The 24,563-nt window shown below is 39.2% G+C and overlaps 1 protein-coding gene across 4 annotated transcripts in view; it reads right to left on the bottom strand.

Moving 5' to 3' along the window:
* LOC110841493 (lysine-specific histone demethylase 1A) overlaps positions 1–24,563 on the bottom strand; it is a 502,755-nt gene that overhangs the window by 447,983 nt on the left and 30,209 nt on the right. For 2 of the 4 annotated variants that reach the window (XM_022087106.2, XM_087346037.1), the window contains exons 3-13: positions 23,461–23,607; positions 22,657–22,921; positions 21,635–21,768; positions 21,028–21,189; positions 19,904–20,020; positions 18,886–19,062; positions 17,996–18,138; positions 16,866–16,956; positions 16,535–16,669; positions 15,418–15,491; positions 13,176–13,324 (exon numbers count right to left, since the gene is read on the bottom strand). In XM_022087106.2, the coding sequence (XP_021942798.2) occupies positions 13,176–13,324; positions 15,418–15,491; positions 16,535–16,669; positions 16,866–16,956; positions 17,996–18,138; positions 18,886–19,062; positions 19,904–20,020; positions 21,028–21,189; positions 21,635–21,768; positions 22,657–22,921; positions 23,461–23,607 (1,594 nt within the window). The remainder of the gene's footprint in view (positions 1–13,175; positions 13,325–15,417; positions 15,492–16,534; positions 16,670–16,865; positions 16,957–17,995; positions 18,139–18,885; positions 19,063–19,903; positions 20,021–21,027; positions 21,190–21,634; positions 21,769–22,656; positions 22,922–23,460; positions 23,608–24,563) is intronic. The other 2 variants (XM_022087108.2, XM_087346038.1) reach the window with 1 other exon arrangement.

A 24,563-nucleotide genomic window follows, 5' to 3' on the forward strand; every position in this document is an offset into this window, starting at 1 on the left:
TCAAATGTCTTGTTATAATGCTACTTCACTAAAAAAAAAATAGCTGAATAAATCGCCATCAAAACGCTTATCGTCGACAAATGTCCGTTCATAAATGAAAGATTAGTATTACAATTGAATCTATGGGGAACGAAAGTTTCCGATGTATGCGTCATTGCCATTTACAGGAACACAGGTACCGTATAAATTGGAATATGCATTTATTTCATTACAGAAATGCCCGCAAAGACATTCCTCTCAATTTAGTTTCCACGGCCAAGTAAATTCTCGACAAATATCAAGAAACATTTTAAGTGATTAGCAACAAGTCAACACTACACTATACGAATGGAGTGTCGTCCATCTCTGTACATGAAACAAGCTGCAGGTCGCACTTTCATTCATCAACGTAAGCGCACGATTGCCTACCAGCATCGGGGCAATTAAAAAGGAATTTCTGTGATACCTTTCTCTTACATTTAACTCACAACTAACAAGAGGCTACGACAGATGATAAAAAAATAAAGAAACGAACAAAAATTTAGTAGCTGGGCTCTTGTCCTCCCACACGAATAAATTAAGTATCGACACCAACACACCTTCACATCCAACATGGCAGACAGCACAATTCAGTGCACCCGCTCCATGTTATTTCCCTTTATAAACAACGTTGTGTTAAAATTGTTCAATTATTCACGCATGCAAAATGTCACCATACAGAGAAACAGAATAACGTTATCAGATGCAATAAACAACGGAACTACGAAGTCCATTTCACTTAAATAAACATTCAACATTGAATAAAAAGGCAACAGAAATTCGTCAAAAATTGTCCTGACATTTCCGTATGAAATGATTGTGAATTCCATATGCGGTTGACATAATATTATTGTATGTACTGATGAAATGATGCGTTAACACTAGATTCCGTGCACATAGGGCAGCGCTCATTCGGCGTGAACAGTATTGCAATCTTCTTCTGCCCCTCACGAATTAAGCAGTGGCCTGATATGACCTCGTGGTAATCTAATGAAATATGTCTGTATCTCGTTCGTTTGTAAATGCAGTGCGTTTAGGGAGACTATTCCGCTCAAGTTGATTACCCAGTCGGATCTGAGGTTTTCACGGCGTGAGTATGAAGATGGCTGCCTCCTGATTAACCAGTTGTCTGTTTCTCCATTTACTGAACGAATATAAAATAGTACTTTTGTTTTGTGCGCGTGCGTATGTATGAACGTGTTTATGTGCGTGTGCACTAGCAAAAACGCAAGGCTTCTTTATTTGTAATTAAATTCTTCTAAAACAATGAAACCGACAATCGGTGTTTGAGTAAAGCAGGAAACAAACATGGAATTATGTTTCCCATTCATTACAGGACATGACATCACACATATTTTCCATTATTTGGCGCCGTGGCGTCGCAGTGAGTGCTTTATGACGAACATCGGTGTCTTTTGATAGCACTGCTGTTAAGAATATAATCACTGCTGATTATTTTGTTTCATAATGAAAATATTTAATTTTGACGAATTGTTCGATAGAAGTCAATAATCTCAACGATCGCCTATCCTTCAGCAAGAAGCTCCTTACTGTGTAATTGTCTCGAAACTCCTGTTACTTCCTCTTAGGTTCAAAAACTATCAACACCTTGTTATCTAACACAATCAATTTATGTCCTTCCGTCAGACAAGAAGACCTTTAGGAATTTTATATCATACTCAGGTTTGGTGAAGGTTGAAGTTCTTCCTGGTTCTGATATCAGCAACACGTCATGCAGACGTATGGGGGGAATGCAGGTATAGCTTCCAGCATTCTGAACTTGGCACTAAATGGGGATAAATGGTCAAATTCACGTCCCGGCCGATTTACCCCCCGATCCACCAGACATGAGGGCCCCAGAACCGATCTGGGAATTTCTGCGAAAACTCTTGCACTGCCTGAAGCTGAAGCCCTGCTTCTCTCCCAGCCACACAGCTATCCAGGCTCGAGACAAAATTCGAACAGTGAACGGGGACATGTCTTTTAGTCCGAACACAGTCCGCACATGTCACATGGAGAATGCAAAAAATAAATAAATAAAATAAAGATTTGCATACAAGCCATACGCGCGGTTCGCAGGCTTTGATCTGCCATACGTCTCCGGATGTTGCTACAGGAGCTCCTGTTCGTATGTGAGATTCCCGCTCGGCTGTGACATGACAGTCAGTGTCTAGCCAGCGATAATTAAGTACCGGGTGGGGCCACAAACGACACCGCTAGGCACAACCCTTGGGACACAGCGATCACTAAGAACCACCTCACACCTGGGTCTCTTATAAAGAAACAACGGGTCGAGGCACTGAACTGTACTCGTATATCAAGGAAACACCGACAATACGACAAACAGGCCGATGGAAGGCTGTAATTGAAGAGAGGTGACAGTGACAATGAAAGGGAAACTCGTAGACCAGAAACTAAGCGGCAAATTCTTAAGTACGGGGTTAAGTAGAAGAATAAACTACAGTATAAGAACTGCGGCCCCAAATCTAAAGTATTGTAACTCGTTCTTTCATTCGGGGGAACGACAAAACGACTGGGGTGAAACGTACCGCTTTACGGAAAATTCATCCAAGTTGCTAGAGACGGTTTAAAGTACTACATTCTGTACTTAATCTTCCAGGGTTACAACGCACAATAGTGTTAATTCTTATACAATGTCTGTATGACAATCGCGGAAAGGAATAGTCTACTCCAACTGGAGTACACTTCACACCGGCAGTCATGTACCTTACTCCACGACAGCTTCACTCCCTGGATGCTTTACCCCGAGGAAATAACTCAGGTACCCATTGAACAGGAGGCTAGGTGGGCTCCAGAGCCGAACTGAAGGTTGTCAAAGAGAAAAATCCTGTCCTGCGAGTAATCGAACCCGGTCGTGACCTAGTAACTATGCTGCCTGAGCTATCCCGCCTCGTTATCGGAAATGAATTTACTGAAAAATCCTCACCGCACTATATGATGTGCGGTGCTATTACTACCATTTCACAAAGACGACAAAAGTGCAGTTTCGCAGCCTATAAAGTTGGTTATAGCTTACAAGAACCGGTACTGTGAAAGGATATAGCACACAATCGTTTAATTTTCTTTGCCTATTATTGCTGGATACATGGTGTATATCAGAATACATTCCATGGGAGTTGAATGTCAAACGCTGAACCGACAACCACCCTACTTCCGGACCCTTTACCTTCGCCGTTCCTGTACAAATGTGTAACTACACAAAACCTCCCCCGACTAGAATCGCACAGAAGCTGTTCGGACACAGTGCTCAACATTCTATTCACGAACATTCGGCCTAATACTGCACAGAAGACGAAAATATTTCTTTACCACCAACCATTATGGGCACGCGGGCATATAATCGACTTCGAAGAAAGAAGCATCAAGTTCCTCTGAAACCATTTCCACACGAGGTTATACAAGACATTCTACAAAGTGAGCTCCTTATATCATGTATTTTTTATGAGAATATATGTGATCCACTATATGATACACAACTCACAATTCTGTTGTTACAGAAGCCGGTGGACTGTTCTTCACTTTCACACAACTCGCTACAATGAAGATATGTTTTTTTGGAATATTGCACTCTGCTGTCTGATAGATACTGACCAACGTCTTAGAGGGGCTTATTTCTTCATTAACTGGGTGAGGATCCCAGAAAATGGCCGCCCTCGAACTCGTCATTAGCCGCCAACTGTAGTTTATTCAAATACTGACGACTGACGACGAACAATTCTTTAAAGTAAAAACAGCATCCCTTCTCAGCTTTTACTCAACACATTCCCAAGAACCATCACAATCCCCTGACCGAAGTCTCCAGTCACAGCCCGATAATTGGACAGAGCAGAAACACACTCAGTATGAAGTAATGTAAGAAAACATTTACATATTTTGATGAAATTGAAAGTATAATTTTTGGTTAAAAAACGTTTCTTGAATTACGTGCTAAATGAAAGCGAAATTCTTGTAACTCCATAAAGCAGAGTGTTTCTTGAAAACCAAATAGTCTCTCAGATTATCAAAATATTCCGCGCCAGATTCAGGACTCGAATGTCCATTACAGTGCTCTAAAAAACTGGAGGGTCACTCTGTCGACTGTTCGCTACTGTTCATTCAATACATTCCAGCCAACACCGAGCCAACCTCATGACGCACCATGACAAGGGACTCACTTAACATAAATTCTTACGCTGGTCTTAAAATAAAAATTATACCTACATTGCTGCACATGAAACTGAAAACTTTCAATGGATCCTTCTCAAAGAATAAAATACGTGTGTCATGTCCAGTTAACAGTTTCATCCTACAAGGCTACTATAATCGATTCCGGTTAACATAACGCCGCACTTTAAATGCATAGGCAGCGAGTGACACAATCGAAAAAGACTGGAAGCTGATGATGTGAGGGCGAGGATTCGAATGAGGAAGACGGGTTTAAGTAAAGATAATACCCTGGCATGGACAAAGAGAAACTAAAGAAAATCACGAAATACTCAGAATAGTCGGAAACCAGGCATAAATCCTAACCATCCAATTGTAAGTGCAGTGAGCCAATGTTTTCGGTGCCATCACAGAAGAATTTAAGCGAATATATTCTGGATTTGTTGGGATTCGGATGGATAAATAAGCCATAAAGAAATTCCTGTTATTTAACGGGACTTACTAACGTAAGTCCCACGCATACACCAACAAATGCATGAATAACAATTGGTTCCAACAAACAATACTTGTTCTGTCATATACCTGTCTAGGTACTATACGGTGAGATTATATGGCAATGAAGCACGTGATTTCAGCCCGAAAATGAAATCAGAATTATGGAAATGCAAGTCGTTGCAATCAATTTCCTCCAAGGAAAATTTGTTTTCTAGTTGAAAGATGCCGAGGCAGTTGTTACTGTCAGCCCAGTAAAAGAAAGGGTTAGGTTACATCAAATATATAGGTTCTGTTACCATGCAACACTAATGGGCCAAAACTTGGGCTGTGAAAAACCCGTCTGACTACAACCCACATACGGACAAACTTATGATAATTGAATTTGAATAAAATAGAAACTTACGTTCTTCCTAATGAAAGAACTTGGACCTAAAATTCTCCTAAAGGCAGATACACCTGAAGAAAAATCTAATTATGAGAGGAGGAGACGCTTCTGCCTAACATTTTCGTCTTCATAACTTCGGGTCCTAATGTAAAATGACATTTACAAATGAATAAAATTGTACAACACTAACTTCAAACAAATATTTTTATATTATTTGCTGCTTGCATACATAAATAAAATGAAGGAATGCCTTACTTGGTGTTAGTGGGAACGAAAATTACGCAGGTACTTCAATGTGACATGTTTGTTATTAAAAACCTTGAGTAGGTCTACTTCCATAATTCCTTTTACTTTACCCGCACAACAAAGGCAGGGCAATGACTAACTTCCCTTAATATGAGGGAGGTGGAATATGCAGAAGTTTAAATCGGTATCCAATTCATCATTCACTCATCCTATTACTGGAAACTACATAAGTTACGCAGTTAGAAAAGTGTCGCTAAATAACCCACAAATCAAACAACGGATAATGTAACTTATTTCGTGTAGGGCTGGACGTGGAAAGAAAGAGAAAACTTCACAGTCGTACGCAGACTGCATGTTATGTCGCTCGCTTCCTTGTGTGATCTTTACATTAGAAAGATCTCTTCACCGACCACAGAATATAAAGTAGTCTACATACATAGCGTGCCCGAAAATGTTAATAGATCTCCCACTTTCTTTACAGCGACATTTCTAAATTCCAGTTCGTGTCCAAAGCAAAGCTGCCACGTAATTCACATCTAACAAACAAACCGTTTTGGTCTTGTACAAGACTGGATGGCCACGCACATGGTGATGTGGAAGGGTCGTTAGGCCCGGCTCGGGCACTCCTCACAAAAACAGACCAACTCACTACAACTGCGTGGAACAGAATCTGAGCCCGTGTGTAAACTAAGTCAGATCTGTGTAAGATTTGAGGTTTTCACAGCGGTGAGTATGAAGATTTCTGTCTTCTGGGTTGTTGTGCTGTGTAGTCTGAAACGCTGGTGGACATCGACCAGACTACACAGCGCAACAACCCAGAAGACAGAAATCTTCAGACTCATCGCCCTGATGATGGAGGCAGTATGACCTCTGAAACGTTGGTAAACATCGACCAGACTACACAGCGCAACAACCCAGAAGACAGAAATCTTCATCGCCCTGATGACGGAGGCAGCATGACCTCTGAAACGTTGATACACAGCGCAACAACCCAGAAGAAAGAAATCTTTAAGTCAGATCTACTTATGTTTATTACTTACTAGCAATCTCATTCTTTCCTTGCATGTATTTTGGTTTAGACTGTAATGACTATAATCAACACTTGCTGAGCAATCAATATTTCCAGCGCATCTCACCCCGGCATGGCACCTAACATGGAATACGGCTCAGATACCCAGTGATTTGGCAACGTAAAGTTCGTCTTATCCTTCCCAAACTTACATTATTGTTTCTACAAGCTTCTCTGTAAACAAATTTTCATCCGTGGTTTACTATAATCGTTCAATGATCAAAAAAACCTAAGTGCGTAATCAATGTGCATACCGCTCCCCGCTACTGCATTCAGCCACAAAATAAAGATTACGAGACAAAGTGTTCAGAAAATAAGGTAAACATATAAACTGCCCTCAAAAGTATGTAACAGTCTACATGCAAGACCGTCTTTCTGTTTAGACACCTAGTGCGAACGAAAATCTGTTAGATTTAATTTGGTAATTGTCCCTTTCAGTGTCCTATTAATAAGTGGGGCACAATTAAACAATGGGCCTAACAGTTCTCTAATTCTCTGCTGCGAAAGTCCCTGAATGGAAGAGGACACTTCCAATTGTTTCTGCCCAACAGATTTCATGTGTCCATCTAGTCCCATTTATTTTGACACTCCTTCTATTCTATGACGTAATTTTTTTAAGAAGGTACATTTGTGTTTCATGGGACTGTACTATAAAAGCACCACGTCCAGGAACCTTATAATTTAAGTCTTACTACATACTAGAAAACAAACAAAAGACACGAATTAACGTGAGTTGTATTCCTCGTTTTTTTTGTTTGTTCTTTTTTGTGCAGTTAGAAGAAGACATTGTGCTAACCTTCCGAAGCATCACCATAAAACGCAAAGAGAATATAGGTTACTGGATGTAATCCAGATTCAAGATTTAAACACGTTCCTTAAACTAACTTTAATTAATTAGTGTAATGTCTTGATATGCATCCACGATCTTAATTAACAAAAGCGATATCATCTTTCCGTCTTCGTCGTACATTTCGGACCATTAAGGCAGTAACAGCACTTAATTCACTACAAAACGTAATCAAATAATTCTTAAATGAATATAACCATGCAATTAATGCAAAAATATACATTATATCATAAAGTCTTTATCGAAGTCATAAGTCAGTGATTCTTAATTCTTTCTTACTCACGGTGAGTTTTCCGAGAAATTACAATTTATCCAGTTCACAAGTTTAATAAAAACATTGATCTACAAGTAGCACATCTGAATATCTTGTATGCAGCAAACCTACACTAATCTCAAAAGTCTCAGTTCTTCCCAGGCACTTCTTTTCCTTCTTAAATATAGATTTCTTCGTGCCCTTTTCCATACGTACAACTTCGGCTTCGGTGAATGAGCCGCGTCGAATCCTGACAATAATCCAACACTCCGATATGCACTTTGGTTGCCATCTTCAGGGCGTAATGGTTGGACGTTTTTATCAGTATTATACAGTAAATGCAGTTGGTGGACATTTAATGGTGCTGATTGGTGGAGTCACGCTCCCAAAGTAAAAGACTGCATTTCACACTTAGCCTATATATATATATATATATATATATATATATATATATATATATATATACTCTCTCTCTCTAAACGGCACGGCAACAGTTTTCAAACGATAAACTATATATAATAAATTACGAATGGTTTTGTGACGGGATGTATAATGTATATTGTAGAGAAATAAACAGCCCAACCCTTATTTTACAGCCGAATTGGGGTTAGCAAAGCAGTTTAATAACTAGGCAATTCTACCTCCTGAGTTCCGCATTTGGGATTATGGCCGCAGCTCCATTTTATAGCTGTGAACAGCAATAAAGTGGCTATTCTGCTGTCGTCATTACGCACTTAAGCGTCACAGTGTAATTTAAATGCGAGAGACAGAGGAGAGAAAGTGGTTAATTTTGTTGTCAAAAACAAACTACTTTTAAAGTTTTACAGAAATGGGCGTGGACTTCCTTCGCGTTTTATTTTACAGGCCTATCACTTGCTTGCAGAACTCACTATTCTGACAGTGTTCTACCGGGTGCAGTTGCCAAAACCAGAGTGAAGACACGTAGCTGATATGACCATGTGGACTTTTTAAGGAAGAGATTAGTAGATGTGACCTATATGTTGGTTTTGGAGGTTCTTCCCCTTTTTCGGCTGAAGACGGAAAAACAATCCAGCTCCCTACACGCTGTAATTTCATTATTATATCATTTAGATGATGGACAGAGTCCAAGGGAACAATTTTACAAATTATAGCGAACTATTCAGGAACTTGCAGACTTTGTGAGATTTGAGGTTCTCGCTATGCCGTCTTTGTATGTGTGTGTCCCCCTTTTAGTTTTTTGAACCAGTTGCAGAATTTTGTTAATTTGTGGACGTTATTCCATTTGAGGCCACGCTATCTACATACAAGTCCACACGGCCTTAAAACCCAGAAAACCGACACAGACATCTTTGCCTCGTGACGTCGCACGCCTAATTTATTTTACATTAAGAAAAAAATAAAGCCATACGTAAATACAAGTTGGTGAGTGTATCACAACAGCTGAAGGGCAAAGCAGTGCGACATACAGAACTGAAAATCGTTAGATTCTTAAATGCGTATAAAATTAAATCAACTGCAATCCCATGTACTCAATACACTTAAAATATGTTCATATTTCCTCTTAACCTGGCGATGTTGCATTTATGTGGTTGGTAATTTCTCCTGTAATTTAAGTATGATTATCCAAGATTTCAATAATTTTTATTTCAATATTCTTTCTGTTCAGCTTTGTCTTGTCTAAAAATAAACATCCTTTCTGGTAGCCCTGGCATCTCCCGATCATGAGACGTTGCTTAGCGAAATGGGTAATTAATTGAATGGAACACAAGAGAAGCAGTGATAGTGAAGCAGTGAAGAATACATATTTCAAAGTACAGTCTTTATTCGACAAAACTTTATTACCCAAATGGCCCAAAATAAACAAAACTGGTATCCGAATAGCTCCGACCGTTTTAATAAAACATACAGATATTTCACAGGCACGCGCGTAATTTTATACGACGTCGAAACAAACAAAATAAAGTAACTCATTTCAATTGCCTTATACATATCTGACAACTCTTAAATTATCAAATTCATAAAAAATGTTCTCTTTTTATGGCACGTTTCAAGACCCACAATACCATCTCCAAATAAATTACAAATATCAATTCATCAAGTTTAAATCATGTGTGGATCTTAGACGGAGACCGCACAAAGAAAGTCGATCTTGACACAAATATTCCTAAGCACAAAGAAAATGTTAATGTTAGAATGACTTATTCAAAAAACGGCGTGCTTGTACCTTAAAGTTTAAAGCGTGAAAATAATTGTGTAAACTGTTGATTCAAAAAATGACAAGTTTACGACTGCCAGAAAAATTTACGAATATGACAACAGCTGGCGCTACTGCGTACTCATGTATTCACTGCATGTAACAAAATGGTTTTCCAGGATAAGACTATTTTCGCCCCGTGCGTAAACCTTAGGCCCAGAAATGCGTAGTGCGGTCATAAAAAGTGGTTTTGTGCCGGAAATGTTAAAGAAAAAGAGAAGTAGGAAAACTTGAAGCAGCAAGATTAAGATTTCTGTAACTTTTAATAGGTATTATAAGATTAGAGCAAAAAAAAATACATGTTCCAGACATTAGAGGAAATCTGAAGGGTACCGATAGAACTTGCTATACAGAATTAAGACGAGTAGAATACCAAAGCTGGCATCCACTCCTAATTTAATACCTGATACGCGTCACGCTTGTGCTTAAATAATAATAAAAATAATAACCGTTGCCATGGTAACATTGTTACGGCATTCTCGGCCGTATGGTTTGCATTACTTACCATAAAACCGTACTTACTACGTCTGGCAAAGAATTGTCATGACATCCCCCCCTCCAAGTGTGTGTAATTCTTTACGGTTATTAGCCACACTCGGCAGTTTATTAGTTTCGCTTGTGTCGAACGTCACAGGAAAATTATCGTAAGTGGCGAGTAGTCAAGGATATGGCAGGAGACTGTCCAAGACCTTCGTAGCTTGTTTCGACGAGGCGATCATGGGAACAGGGACCAAAACGCAAAAAATCTGCCCTGGGTTCGAGTCCCCGTGAAGGGGGTTTTTGTAGATCGAAAACCAGGCACGAAGGTAGAACAGCGATAAACATTTGCCAAATATCCCCGCAGTAACACTACGAGCATTCTGTTAATTACAATACAAACCATTTCGAAGAAAATATCCGGACCCCAAAGAAAATAGAGACCAAATGCATCTGGAAATTTAGTCACCGGTATTTAAACCCAATTCTGCATAGTTTATGACGACGACGATGGGCCTACAACTTTAATTCGTCGTTATAAAATTGTGAACCTGTGGTTAAGCATAACCTGCATACCTGTGCACACACATTAAAAACATTACAGAGAGTACTTAACCCAAAGCCACCTCTGTTTACATTAAGTACGTCGCCGGATCGTAAACACAGTACCTAGTTGTCTTTAGTTGCTGACTGTACTTGGAAGAAACTAGGCATGCCCATTACAGTTTGCATGTCAAACCTCTGAACAAGAACTTCTTAGCCCGAGCCCACCTTTACGATAAACCAACCTATAATCCAAGTTCGTCCCAAAAGAAATAACAATCTTGAGCAAGTTATACAAACAAGTTATTTTTTTATGAGACTGCCGTTGCATGTGTTCATTAAAATCCTCCCCCTAAGCTGCCTCACTTCATTACATTTTTCTGAACAGACCAGAACGTAAAAACGAGGAGCTGTTAGCACCACGTGCAATCAAACAGCGTCTTCCTCCATGCCCACCTAATTCCACGTTCATTCTAGATTCTCTTAAATCACAAGTCCTTTCATTCAACTTTTAATCTTTACTAATTAGAATGTTTGAAACTATTCGTCTTCATCTAGCTGTAAAAAAAGAAACTCGAAACAGTTCTGTTCACACTACAAACCAACTTACATTGGTTAACACTAATACTAACTCTATGATGCAGAATACTTCTTGGGAAGCTAACAACACGCCCAGCTAGTCAGGAAATTCCTCGCCATAGAAGTTCATTTAGTGTCCACGACAGCCCACCAATGGTCGCTATCTCATGTCACATGAATCCATTCCCCACACCCCAACCCTATTTTCATAAGATCCATCTCAGTATTATCCTCCACCTATACCTAGGCTAAATTTAAGATGCCTACCTGAATAGATCTTTATTTATCATCAAATTAAAACTACTACACTTTTGCACAAAAAAGTTACAACAAAAGCTGCATATCCTGTGATAACCTACCATTAGACAAAATGTGGTCTTACACGATTCACTCCCGCCACAGAAATGATGACAGTCTATTTGTATTATCAATGAAAGGAAAATAAAAACTATGAAACTGGGTAGTTGTTAATGACACGATGCCTATACCAAGTTTCATTACAATCCATCCATTGTAGGATTTGAGATTTTCAAGGCAGTGGAGACTGAAGATGGCTGTATTCTGGGTTGTTGCGCTGTGTAGTCTGGTAGATGTTTACCAACGTTTCAGAGGTCATACTGCCTCCGTCATCAGGGCGATGAAGATTTCTGTCTTCTGGGTTGTTGCACCGTGTAGTATCGCCCTGATGACGGAGGCAGAATGACCTCTGAAACGTTGGTAAACATCGACCATACTACACGGCGCAACAACCCAGAAGACAGAAATCTTCATCGCCCTGATGACGGAGGCAGTATGACCTCTGAAACGTTGGTAAACATCTACCATACTACACGGCGCAACAACCCAGAAGACGGAAATCTTCATACTCATCGCCCTGATGATGGAGGCAGTATGACCTCTGAAACGTTGGTTAGCATCGACCAGACTACACAGCGCAACAACCCAGAAGACGGAAATCTTCATACTCATCGCCCTGATGACGGAGGCAGTATGACTTCTGAAACGTTGGTAAACATCGACCATACTACACGGCGCAACACCCCAGAAGACAGAAATCTTCATACTCATCGCCCTGATGATGGAGGCAGTATGACCTCTGAAACGTTGGTTAGCATCGACCAGACTACACAGCGCAACACCCCAGAAGACAGAAATCTTCATACTCATCGCCCTGATGATGGAGGCAGTATGACCTCTGAAACGTTGGTTAGCATCGACCAGACTACACAGCGCAACAACCCAGAAGACAGAAATCTGCATCGCCCTGATGATGGAGGCAGTATGACTTCTGAAACGTTGGTAAACATCGACCATACTACACGGCGCAACAACCCAGAAGACGGAAATCTTCATACTCATCGCCCTGATGATGGAGGCAGTATGACCTCTGAAACGTTGGTTAGCATCGACCAGACTACACAGCGCAACAACCCAGAAGACAGAAATCTGCATCGCCCTGATGACGGAGGCAGTATGACCTCTGAAACGTTGGTTAGCATCGACCAGACTACACAGTGCAACAACCCAGAAGACAGAAATCTTCAACTCCGTGGTAGTAGTCTTATACGAAGAGATATTGTTATGCAACCCAAATATTTAGTCTCGAAAATGTTTTTCCAATAAAAATTATCAATGCACTTCTTGCTTCCCCCATTTAGCCCTTTCCAATCTCCTTAAATTAATCATTCTAACAATAATATGCACAATGGTTGTATCGACACACAGGACTTATTTTTAATCAGCTCCGCGGGAATATTTACACTTCCTGGCTATGTGTAAAGAGGCGTAATCTTGAAAACAGCAAAAACATTATTACATTTCGACGAAGACACACGATCTAAGAATCTGTCTGATTTATCCTACCTGTTAGATGGCTTCCAGTGAACTCAAAATCATCATCCTGGTCCCAGTGCTTCAGAGAAAGATTGGTAAGGGGTGTAGCATTAGCAAATTCCAGATTCGCAAAATGCCAGTCCAAAATTTGGCGATCCCGTGATGACAGATACACGTCGCTAAAATAATATTAAAAGTATATGAATACGCTAAACCAGAAGGTCCGATTAACTTTTAGACCAGCTAACAATTGTAGTCAGAAGTGAAAGGATGGTCACAGAATTACAGTTTTACTTATTTCGATCTTTAATGTTTTTTATATGACAGGAAAGTTTTTATTTTCTCCCCGTTCTTGCAACTTTCTACGTCAGGTTATCTTAATCTTCAGCTTCTTTTTGCTTCAGCATCAGACTCGACACAGGACAACAGCCAAAAAGTCTCTGACCGTTACCGTCTCCACATAACCATTATTTTTACATTTTTAGTATTCATTTTATTCGCAGTATTAAAACATAACATCAAGTAAGGGACTACTTCCTGAGGCAATGCAGAAACTAGGCAGACCCCAAAAAATTTGTAGCTGATCTAAAAATTAAAAGGATCTTAAAATTATGGTTTAAATTTAAACTAATCTTCTCACCACTACTTATTTATCTCATTTTGAGCAGATGATGACGGAATTTTAAAGCTTTAGAAGCTTCATGGCACCAGTATAAAAATTAACCAATGAAATACCATATCAGGTTCATTTCTGTTAATGATGAAATTCAGAAATATTAGCATACAAAAGAATCTGTCTCATTCTCATCACTCGAAAATACTGTTCTAGTGCGGACCAGTCGGCTTTCAGCCTCTTGGACATGCGTCACCCATCTGAACAATAACAGATAAGAAAAGTGCATTTCTTGTAAAGTGATGTCGGGCAGTGAGAAGCGTCCTTCGTCAAGTGCGTACAGTACCGATAGCAGCGTCTCTTTGATGAAGGACTCTCGGGCTACAAGCCGCATCAGGCGGTCAGAAGGCGAATAAACCATATCTTCTGCCAACGGCTTGTAGCTCCGAGAGTCTTTCATCAACTTCGGTCACCATGAAAGCCGCACTTTATACATTAGTATCTCTTTGTCTCTTCTACCAGAAATTTCATAATTTCAAGAAAAAACAGCATAAACACATCGTGCACTTTAAAGCATTTAAATGCTGATTCACTCCAGCTGAAAGGTTACACGAGAGATTAAAATACCTGTCTTAAAGATTAAATATGTGGCAAATATTTTTAATATAATAAAAGGATAAACTTTCTTCCTCTTCTTTATTACGCCGTCTCCTTTACAGGAGGTTGGCAACATTATGAACAGGATCGTTCCATCCCTTTCTTGGACTGGGACCTGTTCATATGTGTTTTTTAGGCAGGTGATTGTTGGGATGCCACGGAGAAACCAGGGAAGCCCCGGAGGAAAACTCCGTGTTGCCTAGACCACGGCCTTGCCCAACACAAGTTATAAATTTGGGCACCACCGGGAATCGAACCCGGGACCCCAGGATTATAAGGCCAGTGTTATAATCGCTAGACCACCGTGGCGGTCGGATAATTTTTTTAAAAAAAAAGGAAATAAATTTTTTTATCATTTTAATAGACTAGACGTTTCTCACATGCACAATAAAATTAAAACTTTATTACAGAACTCTGATCAATCTGACATAATCCACTTTTGCATCTTGTATAAACTGGCCATTAATGCTCCATGCGTAAATATGGCATAATAAGTGACAAAGGAAAATAAAACAGAAAACCAGTAGCAATGTTAAGTCACCCTGCCCACAAACTGAGCAGAAAGAATTATAACAATAAAAAATCGCCAACTCAGCTGGTGCCATGAAGAAAGAAAAAAGAAAACGAAACAAGCAGAAACAATGTTCATGACGATATAAAGCGTTCATGTCATTTCACACATTCAAACCAGAGGACATTTTTGTAATACAACCACAACTTTAAAAAAGTCTTAAATTTTCAAGCACAAAGTGAAATTTAGATCCTACATGGACAAGCAGTACCACCACCTTCACCAGCATTAAATTACCATCAACTTCAATTTAAATATACAATAATTCTGCTGCTCTAAAAAATATGTTATTAATCTTCTCTTCACATTGCCGATACAACATTAAAGACGATTCTTTCTTTAAACATAAGCCTCCGACTTTACAACTTTGCGTTCTATGCGGGAGATGTTCATGCACCACTGAAACGGACGGAATTTTCAATTTCACAAACCTTGGCGGTGATGCTTCCAATTCTTGTAGTTTATCTTCAATTTCTTTCTGTTGTTCCGATAACTGATCCCATTCCTATGACAAACGATTAATTTCATTACAATATATTTCCAAGCGACTACTACGACCCACATCTCGTAAATGACGAATTCCCAACCCATTTCTTGTAATAATGGGTCACACTGTATAACAAAAAATAGTTACTTGCTATCAGAAGACAATTATTTTTAATTAAGTTATATGACGGGACATGGAGAAAACTGCATAATGACAAGCTTAAAAATCTGTACTGCTCCCCCAATATTGTCAGGGTGATTAAGTCGACAAGAAAGAGATGGGCGGGGCATGTGGCACGCATGGATGGGACAAGAGGTGTGCACCGGGTGTTGGTTGGGAAGCCTGAGGGGAAGAGACCTAGACGTAGATGGGAGGATAATGTCAGGCGGGATCTATGGGAGATAGGAGTTCCAAGACCATATTAGTGTTTTGTTACGAGTGGAAAACTTTGTATCTCGCATCAAGGGAAGAACACGTATTGCGGATATTTGGGAAGAGGGGGCCTAACATGGATGCAGTGGCAGGAGGCTGGAGATAACGAAGATCTTCATAATTTGTACTCTTCACCAAACATTAGAATAATCAAGGAGGACAAGATGTAATGAGTGCAGGGGGAGGTGGAAAATACATTATTCCAACAGCGACCTACTCCCATGGGTGGGCAAGCCCCTCGGGGGCATTCAGTGTTTCCAAAGTATTGGTAATGTAACCTGAGAAAGTTTCTAGCCCTGTGAGGGAAAGGCTCAGGAAGGAAAAAGCTACAGGGAGCTTGTGGGCATGAGACAAGCCAAGAGGGTAAATACCCTAGGGAAAGAACCTTCTGAGGCAAAATCTAAGGCAGGGGGAGGAAAAATCACTGGGTTCACACCATCCTTTGAGGAAGCAATGGTGATTGCCTAGTTCCTACAGACAGATGAAAAATGTGACTGAAAGACAGAAATGGATGGTTGTTCTTCACTTATGCCAAAGAGTAAATAACACCTAAAAAGCCTTCTTCCTCATCTATTATCAACACAGCTGAAATATTAGTGTAACTATTGATCCCTCTAAAATGCACTTACTCGACACGAGTTGTTGAGATCCCTTAGTTTGGAACGAAAAACGAACTCCTGAGTGACATCTCTTGGACCCTTGCTCTCACACTGTTCCTTATACTGTTTACTGAGCTCTTCAATTTTCTCTCGCAAGGCCAACATCTGAAAAGCAACCAAAGCACGTTATTCAGATAAAGAAATAATTTTGTAAAAATTTCTCTAGTTCTTGCTGCCTGTATCAGTACAGTTTTGTCTTCTTTGTTTTACCAGCACTTTTGTGTAATTCTTAACCAGAAAGTGGATGTGCCTGCACTTGTGGTACCTCGAGCCACAAATAATATTACAGACCGATACTCACCCTGTGCTGATTGGTCTGTAATCTTTCCTGAAGGGCTATCACAGCTTTCCAATGTTGCACTTGCTTTTCTTTGACATTCTTCTCTTGTAATCTGCAAAATTAAAACTTTGTGAAATCTTGTAATTCTTCGTAGTAAGAAGTAATCATGGGAAGAACTTCTTTTACCTACTTCTCTTCTGAAATATCAGTCCACAAAGCCAGACTAGCAGAAAATATAAGTTAACAATCACATAATTTTTTAACTCTGATTGGGATAGATTATGATTAAATTAAATTTTCCAAATATAACCTCGAAGTTTATCACTGTCATTAAGTTCATAATTTTTCATGTGTGGGAAATGTTCCATACAAAGTTTGTAAGTAATGTTTATATCATTTCAAATTTCACAGATTTAGCTTCAATGGTTCATTAGTCATATAATCATCGTCAAACAAAAAACAAAACACGGACTTGGTGCAATATCCGCATTGTTTCACACTCGACAAAAATATCACCTCATCAAAATATTACACGAAATTTAAAAATTACTGGTTTCTGCTTCAGTTTATTCATGAGTTTGCTATTTCATTATAACAGATCACGGCCAGAAGGCCACATGTAATCGGCATTCTGATTACTGACGCAGCATACCGATAATAAAGAATAAAGATTTTTTTTTTTCTCGTATCCAGTATGCACCATTCAGCATGGTGTGCATTGGTGGTTAGCAGGATTCACGACCCATCAGCACATGGGTTCGACCGGGACCGCGACATTTAACGCTACTGCTGTGATCCCCTTTTAGCGAAATGATGATGAAACCGGGGAAACACCGATGGAAAACTCCGTGATGCCTGGACCACGGCCTTGCCACTAGTTGCAAATCTGAGCACCGCCAGGAATTGAACCCGGGACCCCAGTATTACAAGCCCAGCATTCTAACTGCTAGACCAAACAAAGAAATGAAAGAATACTAAAAAGAAAAGATGGCACCAATAAAAGAAAACAAATGAAATCCCGCAGGAGCTAGACAAAGGGAAGAAGAAATATGACATAGCCGAGGAACGCTACATGATGCAAGAAGTTCATACTAATTTAATTTTATTTAAAATACTGCTACAGTATGGATTTTCAGTGCCAACTTACTTACTTTATTACCCATTCTAAAGCTTGTCCTAGAGAGACTGGTCTTCCACCAGCGTAATTAAAATCCAGCTGATGTGACAAATAACTTGTTGCCTCTAACAGACGGTTGAATTCTCTCTCCACCATTTCATCTTTATCCTTTGGAACCTTTAACATGTGTTACATGCACATTAAACTACATGTGCAGATTCAACTGATACATAAAAAAGAAATTAATACAGGAAAGTCAAATTTGTTCTTCTTTAAAGGGGTGTGTGGATGTCATAGATCAGTGATCCCCAAACTTTTTGTGCCTATAAACACATCTGAGAGTTTATGAGATCGTGGCGGGCACCAACCAATTAACAAAGCCAAATTTTCTTTTCTCTGGACAAATAAGATATGGACACCAAATAATACACAAAACAACACGACGTTTAATGACACAAGAAAACATGCAATCAAAAATACGTATTTTTATAAGTACAATTATTATTACTCAAGTGGGAAGGTAGTGTGATGTTTGGCACTGCATTTCATCGGCCAGTTTTTCAAATTTGGGAGTGTAGAATGATGTTGCTGCTTGCAAACAATCGTCAAGATGGGCATTAGTAAGTCGAGATCTGTGCTTTGATTTTACAATGTTCAGGATTGAACGGCCTTCATTATTCAGTATAACCTCTTTCCGTAACAACGCAGGCACCCGAAAAAAGCCTTGGCAGATGCCATGGCACCCGTGGGCACCACGCTGGGGACCACTGTCATAGATAATAATCCTGCCTTACAGCATAACTCAGTACATAATATGGATGATATGAAATGTCCTCAGCAATGATGCTAGATAGCAAAACATACTGTATGTTATTTCCTTTAGAAACATCCTTAATAGAAAAAAGTATAATTACATCCACTTACCGTATTGCCGTTTGACTCGTACAAGGGACATTTCTGCCTGATCTTGTGCAGTTCCATATTGATTTGTTTTGAGAGAACAGTCACCGGATTTCCTCCCAAACCAGTGACTACCATCGCGCCAAGATCAGCGATATAATTAGACTTACGGAACGTGGCAATCCGACCTCCTACTCGGTCCTGCAAGCAAAGTGTTTTTCTGTTCTAGTCATCTCTACCATTCACAAATTTATTCTTGACAAATTATAGAAAGCTCCACTTGAGAAGAACTTGACTGACTTTAATCAGGTTAACATTTGCATGTACAGGGTAACTAGAAGAGTGATGGTACGGGGACCGATGGGAAGAAGGATGAGAGGGAGACCACGGAAATGATGGACAGATGACGTGGAGGAGGATGTGAGTGAGGGGATGGAGAAGAATTGTGAATGATAGGACAGAATGGAAAAAACTCGTCAAACAAGCTAAAACCCATATAGGATTATAACGCTACAATAAAAAGAAGAAGAAGAACATTTGCATGTACATCTTACAGTTCTGTACACCTGTCTGTGTGTAAATCACTAAAAGAAGGCATTAGTTGCTATGACATTGTAACTGTCCAAGTCCCTGATTAGACAGAAAGGGAAATGACAGGTGATTGTATTGGGAAGAACCACATACGTTTACCATTAAGCAGAAATGTCTGTAAGCCAAGCGGCCAGTGAGCTAGAAATCACAGGTGGAAAGTTGGAAATCTTAAAGTTCATTACTGCATTCACAGTAGACCATCCTGTCCTGTTTCAATTAAATTCAGTTAATCTGAGAATAAAAGTGATAATATAAAGGGCAGCCTTTACAAGGAACTAAAGCATGTATTTAAACAGTTCCCTATGAACCACACACAAAATACTGTAACAAATTACGAACACACCCTACGAAAGACTTAATTATTTAATACTGCAGGATTTAATTCTGCACAGAATTCAAACTTAGCTTACCTTGGATCTTAACATTACTCAACATTTAACACAACTCTTACCCTTGCCTCCAGCACGACAACTTCCATTCCAAACTGCTGCATTTGCTGAGCGGCTGCCAAGCCAGCAATGCCAGCTCCAATCACGATGACCTTCCCCTGCTTCTTCGCAGGAAGACTCTAGAACAAACAAAAAACAAACCAACACAGTAATAACATAGTGAGGCATTGCTTTTCAAAGCATTTAAACTCAGTGACATGCTAACCACACTGTGCGCATCCTAATTTTCTTCTAAGTAAACAGTTCTCATGAGCAGTGAGATAAACTGATTTTCATTTTAAGTTGCATTTCCTGCAAAAATCTCAGGAACTGCAACATTTTAATATGAAGTTCATTAAGGTGGACCAAACCATTAAATCCCCACTTAATGGCACCTGCACCTTGTCGTGGTGGTGGGGCTTGAATACCTCAGTGACCCCAAGAGCTACTGGTAGGGCCTCCCTAGCCAGATTGGTCAATGGGGAGAGGTCAGACTAAGACAGGTACTGTGGTCCTCCAGGTTGGGGGTTGGTCGCAAGGCTAACAACCTTGCACCATAAGAAGGAAGATGTTTCGAAACCTCGATCAAAGCCTCGGACAGACGGACCTAACAGAGCAGCGGAGGATAGGACCAAATGGAAGAGGAGAATTGAGGAGGCCATGGACCGAATACGGACCAGAGAGCCATAGAAGAAGAAGAAACCATTAAATATAAGATATCAGATAATGGATTCTTTCCAGCTTTAGCCCATAACTGTGACAGGGAACCCAAAACAGTAAAAAAATATTAACCCAAAGAAAGTCAATGCTAAGGTGCTTTGTACCCATACCAAGCCAACATGGTACTCCACGTAAGATGAAAGGCAATGTCATGTGAAGGCAAGTGTTATTACTGCTTCCTGACATTGTCCCTTATCCTGGGTCATTTCTGTTCTTGTTTTTAAAAGAATGAGACAGCAATTATATTATTCTTTGCAGCAACACAAACTCGGAGAATCATCCTGGTTAGAATTTAATACGTAAATAATGTTAAATGTTAGTTATAGATCCTACTTAAATTCTATTTGCACAAATGACTTGGGAAAGGTGCATATTTATTGTGTCATATCAAGCTACTTCACGGACTGCTAAATATGGAAACGTGTACCTTAAGCCTCTTGAAGATCCCAAAGTTAATAAAGCCATGTCTTTCAAGAAATCCATGGACTCTCATGACTAATGGTCCATCACTGTTGTACGGTGGTTCAACCTGAGGCAGAGCATTTTCAAAAAGCAGCTGCTGTTTTGGGTTGTCAAGCCAGAGCTGCAACTGAAAATAGTGTAAAATTTAATCTACTCGCTGAGGATTACACTGAATTTAAACTGCAAATGTGATAATGTTTCAATAAAGCAAGAAACCATATAGAGTGTGATCCTGGAAGTGCCAGGAAAGAAATGGGCATAAATCATGATAAGAAGCTGTTCTTTTTGACACTTAATTATAGTTTTATAATTCTAACTGAAAAATTTTGCATCATCCTTATCCTTTGACTATGTTTCGCAGCAAAGTCCTTAAAAGAAGTGCTAGGATGGTGTCCTGGAACTCATATATAGAAATAAAATAATAATTGTTGTGAAAATTCTGACAACTGAAGGAACAGTAACACAAATTGAGTGACATACTTTTCTTCAGGAACAGTGAGTCAATGTCTCACAAGTTTGGAAGATGTGAAATAAAAAGGCATAACAAACTAAATTCTTCCACATCTACTTACTAGTCTGTTTCTGATGTACAGGAATACTTTTAATGTCTGTGGTGGTCCCTGAGCAACATCAGGAAAAGCAGCAGCTTCAGGAGCTATCATCTTGTCAAAAGGTAATCGACTCTGAAACGCGGCTCCTTCCAAACCTAAAGGATCACGTGACAAATCAAATGACACAAAAGAGTCCAGACAGGATCTCCTACAACTACAACACCCTGAGGACAATAATAAAGACGGTTCTCAAAACACTGGCATTTTCTTCATTAGGCCAACTAACACAGCTGGTAGTCTGAGAAGAATTTATTGTCTTAATGAAATCTTATAATGAGATTATGCCATTGAAAACTAGTCCATACTCAGACTTTTTATTTCATACAACCTGTAATGCGAACATGAAACATGCTCAGAGTCATGAGACGAAAGGATGATCATATGTGATGACTTGTATCTCCAAAAATAATGTCATAACCACGATGTCCTTTTGCATATATGTCACTTGAGAATGCCTAAATGTATTTTCATGAAAGAGGTTTAGATGTTATAGCAATGCAGACTACTTTAAACTATTTTTAATTTTCTACAAACAGTCATACCTATGTTATCGATGCTCAAGCTTGAGAGGTTAAATAATGATCATCTTTGATGAAGCCACCATTAGTTATATGATCTAATCATGCTGCAATCCTACTGGTGGAATTCTAAACTGCCCATGCTGGCATTTATCAGGAGCCATGTGAACTACACACCATTTCCATCTACCTATAGTATCAACCAGTCAATCATGGCATTACATCAATTGTGCTGCAATCATACCTATATGAGCAATCCCCACTGTACTCTATCAGTAGCCATGTCAGCTATCTGATATCTCACCCATCAAAAGTGACATAAAAACACCTTTGGAACTTTTGTGCACTCTAGAGAATACATATTTCAAATCTTGTCATACATATTAAGCCTTAATTTAAAAAATGCAACTTTCAGAATTTTTATAATTTTCAAAAAAATGTCTAAAGATAAGAAGCCAGATTTACCAGTTGGGTCATCCTGTTCTGAATCTGGTTCCACTTCTTCATACTTCTCAGCCGTTACTGCATTAGCATTTACTGCAATTGTGGTTGCATTTGCAGATGGTTGTTCTGGTGGCAGTAAAATTTCCTTCTTTATGGGTTCTGGAACAGGTGTCAACACACTTTCTGGAGTTGCAGTTCCACCAGCTTTAGACTTCTCAGATGTATCCGACACATCTTCCTCATCCAAGAGCTGGCTGTACTTTTCCTCCATCTCACGATATTCAACCTTGGAAAAGGTAACACCAATATAACTAAACTTCAATGAGGTTATGGTAAGTTTTATGTTTATAACATAATTAGAACCATTCATTTCTCCGAATAAGTTAGGTTTTTGGGTGTGAGCTGCGTCAAATGTTTGATGTTACCCAACATTTTGACAAACACTGCTGTTGTCATCTTCAACACAAGCATCTGTATATAACTTTCAAATTTTAATTTTAAAACGTTTGTCTCACGTCTGTACTGGTCTACATATGCAATGCAATGTGGAACATAACCTATAAATCATATATCGTTGTATATGCAGACAAGTAGCAAACTGATATAATATAATAATTATCACGGTTATTATCTACAAACAGGTCGACAAGGGGAAATAGTAAACACGCTGTTACAACTGCATTTCTTACATTTTTTAAAAAAACGTTTACAAATACATGCACAAAAGCTAACATTGGATATTATTGCACTGTCAGTACTCTGTTTTCGTTGTAAAGTGTGTCTGAACGGTCTGACTGTACAAATTTTATTTGGAAAATGAGTTACCTTTGCTTTCTTTCTACGGCTCATTCTTCGGCTTTCCTTTTGAGAGTCAACAGTGTCACTCACTCCACCACTTTCATTTGCCAAGCATGGACGCATGCGTTCAAGAATTATTAAAGGATAAGAAACATCATCTCGTTCCTCTTTCTTCTACACAACAGAGTTCATATTAACATAAAAAAATCAGCAAACAATACAAATATCACATAAATAAAAGGGACTCTTGTCAATTCACCAGTTTAAAAATGAAATGCTTTAAAATCAGCTGCTGCCAAATAAAACTTTGAAATCCCACTATTTATGCCCCCCACTCCCTTCTCTAGCTCCTTGGCTTGTAGTTCACAGAGGCATTCATACACCTTTGAAAAATTAGTACATAAAATCGTCGCAACGGCGGTACTTGGTAAAAATTGTTGAATTTAGGAACACTATTAAAAACGTAATTATTTAAATTGTAGATTAAGTTGCAAAACGTTAAAACGCTCTAGTAAAATTATATACAATTATATCAACCATACAACGAGTATAAAGATAAAACAACAAAATGTTATAGAACTAATTTGTGACACATATCAGTCTTTCCCATGCTTTGTAGCTGTCGCCTGTATTCTGTGTGCTTTAACCCAAGCAAATAAATATCTTATGAGCCCGTGAATGTCCTTCTGTCTACTGTAGCGTCGTTCCATCGGAGATGTGCTATCATCTATCGGTGATCTTACAAACTACGCAGACTCGTACATATAACTCCAGAATGGATGAACGGATTTGCAAGAAATGTGGTGTAACGTGAGCCAATGAGGACACCATTTCTCACGATCCTCAGTGCGTACGTCCTTAATGTCGTCACCGGCATGCATAACTAATTAAATTCAGCCTTAAACTGTATTATGTCTCTGTTTAGGTAATATTACAAACTGTCGAGTTCGGCCTACATATAAATAATGATGATAGCTGTACTTTTAATTCAAACCTACTGAATACTTCAGGTATAATCCAGCCTTAAACATCAAATGATGGGACGATTAATAAATACTGTGATTATAAAGAATGTGGAAGGAAATAGTTGTGGCCAAAGGAACTATCCCGGCAGCATATAAGAATCCCTT

This window comes from Zootermopsis nevadensis, unplaced genomic scaffold (assembly GCF_977971745.1).
Source record: "Zootermopsis nevadensis isolate Lab colony 2312 unplaced genomic scaffold, Znev_1.0 Znev_ptg000010l, whole genome shotgun sequence".
Lineage (NCBI taxonomy): Eukaryota > Metazoa > Arthropoda > Insecta > Blattodea > Termopsidae > Zootermopsis > Zootermopsis nevadensis.